The following is a 5,896-nucleotide window of genomic DNA, read 5'->3' on the forward strand; positions in this document are numbered from 1 at the left end:
CGCTAAAATAAATGTATGGAAATGTGTGATATCCATGAGGGATGGATAATGCAGCGGTAGACCTCACGCTATAGTAGCACCCCATTATCATTCTTAAATTTATTTGAATTTATTTTTTACAGTTCACAAAATGATTTATTGTTTTGAGCTAAGAGACATTTACTGTCACTCTTTTCTTTAACAAAAACCTTTTTTTTTAACTTTGATAAATCCAAATATTTTATTAGATTTTGTAGTCTTATAAGGTGTTTTTTTTATTAATTAAAAATTTTATTCCCCTATTAACTCCTCAATTTAAAAACTGTTCATGTGACTGGATTATAACATTTAGGATCAATTAAAGTTAAATCAAACTCATATGAGTTTCCCAGTCTTCAGTAATGTATTAATTAGACTATCATCTTAGTCATTCTATATAATAAATTTTTGCAGTTTCCATTAGTTTTTGACAGTCAAAAGATTTACTGTTGACTATAACAGGTTTCTGTATAAGCATAAAGAAATGTTATGATTTCTAATATTCATCTCTTTTACAACTAAAATTCTAACCCAGAACATTAGAAACATCTTTCGTAGTAGGACGCTTGAATTGATGAGCAGCAAAACAAGCCCTTACTTCCTTAAAGAAATGTCTTATGAAGAAAACACTTAAATGGTTGATTTTTGCAAATTTAATGTTACTCCATAATTATTAGCCTACTTAATTTTATCAGCAGCATAACTGTTCTGCATGCACTTTTTCTTATTACTTTCAATGATCTGATTTGTAGAATGCCAGTAACTTTAATCCCTTGCCTTTTAGGGACTTCAAATCCCACATTTTCACCAATTCCTGGGTTATCCCTTATTTTCTCAGCTTTCACTCTACTCCGTACAATCAAAAAAGTGCCTACACTTTTATTCTAAATTTGAAAACCTTTTAAAAAGTTTCCCTCACATCTATGTAAAGCTAATTCAAACAGTCATTTAATCATTGTTTAGTGCTTCCTCAATCATTTTCTGTTTTATTAAAAGTTTAAATTGAGTAAAACATCTCCAACCTACCCCAAAATTTTCCTTGCATCTGGTTCACAGATTTAACCAATTCTTCTGTTTCTCCTGACATATCATTACTAATTGTTTGATTAATGATTAACATTGGATCCTGTTAAAAATGTCATGCATGTACCTGACACTAGGAAAACTGAAAAATCTGCTTAGTGATTTTTATCATTAAAGTTCTAAAGTAATGCTTTGTACCTGATTGATAGCTTCTCAAGTCTGTAGTTACCAACATCAATTGCCCTGACATGCACTCAGAAAAAAATATTTCGTTATGTTTTTTGTTTCTATACTCTAGTGGCCTATCCTGAAATTGGAACAAAATTTGCCTGAGTTATGTAAACAGTTTCTGCTTAGCCTTCTTGTTTACTGAAATCTGAAAATATACTATTATTAAAACTTGAGTTCTGATGAAGGAACCTTGTAGTGTTATCCACAACAGTTACAGAATTTGATTGCCAACAACCAACACAAAATCTTCATGTCACTTGTTACTAAAACGAGTGATGAATGGCTATGAGTGATCTTATGATCCTGTTTTTAATATTTCGTCCAGCCATATATCCCCAGCTGATGCTTTCCAAATCTTTGGATAAAAGTCTTGAAGGATAATTTTTACATAATTAAAAAATATGGCCCAATGTCCCATCACCACACATTAAAGCATGATCCTTTTACTAGTTCTGAGAGATGAACATGATCTACCAACATAACCATTTTCTTGACAGTAGCAGCAGTACAAGTTAAGCCAGTTAACGTATTCATTCACAGGGCACCCTATGATTAACTGAATTATCATATGCTGCAGTTATATCTAAAGAGCCTAAATTAATACCACAAATAAACGTATTGGTTCAAATTTGAGAACATTACACACAGCAGTATTTCTTAATCTATTCCTCTTCTGCAGAAAGATGAAATAACTTATGGAATAGAGAAAATAAATTGGGGACAGCTTCTTGCAAAGTCTTATCTGGTTTTATAATTCTAAAAAGTTTGCTTCAGTACTTGTTCAACAGTTAAATTAGAAAGATGTGTTTATTTATATAACAGAAGTACTCTGTTACTTAAACTTGTATAATTATACTAAATACGGAACCCCCCCCCTTCAAATATTAACAAATTGTACCAGCATTCCACTTTAGGAACTATACTTTTAATTGCAAAAAATAACTATTGCCCAACTGCTACCAAGCTCCCAAAAGTATTAAAATTTATGTCACCCAATTAATGAATTCATTTACATTACTAAAAGTATGAAAAACATAGTATTACGAAAACAAAAATACTTCACTATATCTCAGTATATTAATCTAACATCTAGAAGTATATTACAAATCTGGAAAACAAACTGTTTTTCTTGAGATAATTGAAATAGATAACATTAAAAGAAGAACTTAAAAACATTTTTAGCATACACATTTTGAGAAATAATGTTAATGCTAATTCTTCATCTACACGTGTTAATACATGCACTTTCTAGTTTTAAAAAATCCTATTTTGCATCTCACAAACTAACACTGGGCAAATAATGCATTGTAAAAGTTAATTTAAAGATTGGTATTAAATTTTTCTGCACAAATAGCTTTGCAAATACAGATAAAGGCCTTTTCTTGTGGAATAAAAATGTTCATTTAAATTTTTTTTCTCATTTTAAACCAGTAAATGCACCAATACCTAGTGTGATATTTGTTTCATTGGCTTTATGGGGATGGTGGGTTTACATGCATGTGTATAATTTCCTATAAAGGGCTACTGAATGCACCTGATCATTGGCAAAGGAACTTGTCCTTCATTTGCTGTTATGTAGTAAAAGTTCAGTTGGCTGCCAAAATCAAACCACTCATTTAATTGCTTATCCACATAAACTCAATCCTGAGGGGGGGGGGGTTACACCTATGTACCTCTACCAGATTTCAGAAGCCAGCTCCTCGTAATAACTTGTGATATCTAGATGCTGGGCAGATTGATGGCTGTGCTTTATATGTATATAGATTCGTATTTCATGCGAGTAAAAGTATCAACTGACCACTCTTCTTGTGATGTGAAGCATATAAAGAGCTTGAATATCATGGAATAACACTTGTAAATTATAACTACTAATGTCATCTTGTAAAAGTTATCTGTTGAGTAATGCAAATTGTATTTAGATTGATAATTTGTGTATGCATATTCGTCCAAAAAAATTAACAGAGAGGAAAAAATTATTTTTGACTTACAATTCCAAAAAACATGTTTGCTTAGGTTAAAAAAAAAATCACTTGATAAGATCATACAGGCAAGTTTGGATAATGCTATTATAATGAAAAGGTGGGAAACTGCAATAAGAAATTAAAACTAGCTATATAAAAGTAAGTAACTGAAAGATGTTTGAACCCCACATAGAAAAATAAATCTTGAATACTCTTAAGTTAGGAGAAAGTGAAAGATATATAAAAACATTATGATAAAGAAGGCCTGTAAAAAAACATCAGAAGTACCATATGATTTGGTATTAAAAATTTAAAGACTATATTGAAAAATTGCATTGACCATTCCTCCTCTCAAAGAAAAAAATAAACTTGTATGAAAAAGTAAAGCAATCCATAAAGGTAAATCACAACAATGTAAAATACTTCAGAATTAAATAACAAAAAATCAGTGATAGCAAACTTATCCCCATTGTTTACTATGTATATGCTTTTAGTCATTGTGTTAGGTAAAATTTTCGAAACCTTTAAAACCAATTTGGTTATTCATTAGTGTTACATTCTACATACCACTAAGTTTTTACACTTCATAGGAGAACCATTCATAAGAAAGGCTCAGACTGAAATTTTTAAAAATTATTACCCCAGACACTGATTTACACTTCCTAAGAGAACCACTGGCAAGAAAGGTTTAAAATAATATTTTTAAAGATTGTTACCCAAATCACTAAAATCATAAATTTTCAATAATCTTCTCTCTATAATGTGAACAAGTGTATAAGTATCTTTCCTGCTTTTGTAATATGTCTGTTTAACACATGGTTGTTGTATTTTCGAATGCTAGTGGTCATGTGATTTTTCTCTCCTAGATTTTGTCACCAGAGAAACTGTTCACTTTATTGCAGCTAAAACTTTCCAATATACCTAGAACCTAAGAGATACCATGGCAGGTGCAGTTCGAAAATTATCGTGAGTCATACTTTTTAATTCTGTTCTACATAAAGGTAGCTGCTGTAATATTTTATAATCTTCATATTGTAGTAATGTATAAAATGAAATATTATCAATGTACAATACGTTTCTTCTTAAGTTAAGGTTTTGTGTGTTCATCTAATTAAACCACAGAATTTTTTTTTTAATGAATATTAGTGGGGCAAAACATGTAGGAAAAGAATCACACGAATGGAAACTATTTAACCATTCAGGTTTCCAATGAGCTTCCCAAACTCATTTATTCATGGACAACTAATTCAAATTTTTTCATCTACATCATTTTCCTGAAAATAAAGCAGAAGTACCACCAAAGAATAAAGCTTATATAACTGCAGTCCATTGTTTCAGTTCTGTGGATTAATTAACTCGTGGTATTGTGTTTACTGACTTCACTTCACATTAGACAAAGTTGTTAAGACACCAAATGAAATAAGACTTTCATTATCTTCATAAGAATATTTACCATCAAGGCAAGAGAATTGCTGATTTCTTAACCACATGGCTTTATTTTTTAGTCAGGTCAATTACTTTAAAATATTAGATTAGACTTGACATAGAAGTAATCAAACTGTAATCTACTTTAATTAGTTGAATAGGAATACATGATTGGTTGGAAGAATCACAAAGGTATACTTTATTGTATTTATATCTTCATTGAACTCTTTATCATTTTTTTCACCCATGAAAGTACAGTTTAAATCAATTGCTGAGATACAAAAATATGGATGATAATATCACTGAGCTCATTAAAGCTAAGAACTGTGATTTTTATATTTGATAAAGTTATCAGTATACAAAATATGCATTGTTCTTTGTAATGTTGTATGCTTTATTGAAATATATACATATGTACTTTGTAAGCAACAGTTGATGGGTCATTCAGCAATCAGATGTTTGCTCTATAACTTGGGAACTGAGCTATGAAAATACTAGTTTTAGTTCACACGTAACTATATTTTAACAAAAAAGTCAAGACATTTAATGTGAGTAAACAAAGCATCTAACAGTCTTAAGATCTCTTGAAAAATTATATGGATAAACTGCACTAAGTTTTCCATATATTAAAATGTGTATGGTACCATGGTGAAATGGTAGAATATGCAAAGCATCCAATGAAATTATCATGTAGTCAGTCCTGGGTATATAATGTAGGTCCTAAAAAGTATATGAATAATGCATATTCTCACTGCTATGAAAAAACTTTTTTTGCAATTACTGTTTAGCATTAGTGCTTTATTGTATTCTACACTGGTTGACCACTTTATTAGAATACTTCCACCACATACACATTTGTAGGACACTCCATTTATTTTCATAAAAGGAAAAAAATGACTTATGTGATATGTCAAGTGATTTCTTTAGCTGTTCAAAAACATTGTTACATAGAACATAGTAATACTATTGTTATCCACTGTTAACCTCATTTACCCAGTTGCAGACCATATTTCTTGATGACTGGGCTACATTTCAACAATCTTGTGATCTCAAATTCGATGACAAGGAACCCATTTTGAGACTGATAATGGTTGGAGACAGCTTGAATGGGTAATGAAGAAAAACTTCAATATAAGTTTATCATAACAGCAAGTGTACAATGTTTCGACAAGGTTTTGTCACCATCAGGTACAAGTAATTTACACTGACATGGATATATATATATATATATATATATA

The 5,896-nt window shown here is 30.4% G+C and overlaps 1 protein-coding gene across 2 annotated transcripts in view; it reads left to right on the top strand.

Moving 5' to 3' along the window:
• LOC106478052 (dnaJ homolog subfamily C member 5-like) overlaps positions 1 to 5,896 on the top strand; it is a 26,608-nt gene that overhangs the window by 2,568 nt on the left and 18,144 nt on the right. For both annotated transcript variants that reach the window (XM_022381571.1, XM_022381572.1), the window contains exon 2: positions 4,100 to 4,199. In XM_022381571.1, coding sequence (XP_022237279.1) covers positions 4,174 to 4,199 — 26 coding nt within the window. In that variant the 5' untranslated portion in view covers positions 4,100 to 4,173. The remainder of the gene's footprint in view (positions 1 to 4,099; positions 4,200 to 5,896) is intronic.

This window comes from Limulus polyphemus, unplaced genomic scaffold, assembly GCF_000517525.1.
Source record: "Limulus polyphemus unplaced genomic scaffold, Limulus_polyphemus-2.1.2 Scaffold176, whole genome shotgun sequence".
Taxonomy (NCBI): Eukaryota; Metazoa; Arthropoda; class Merostomata; order Xiphosura; family Limulidae; genus Limulus; species Limulus polyphemus.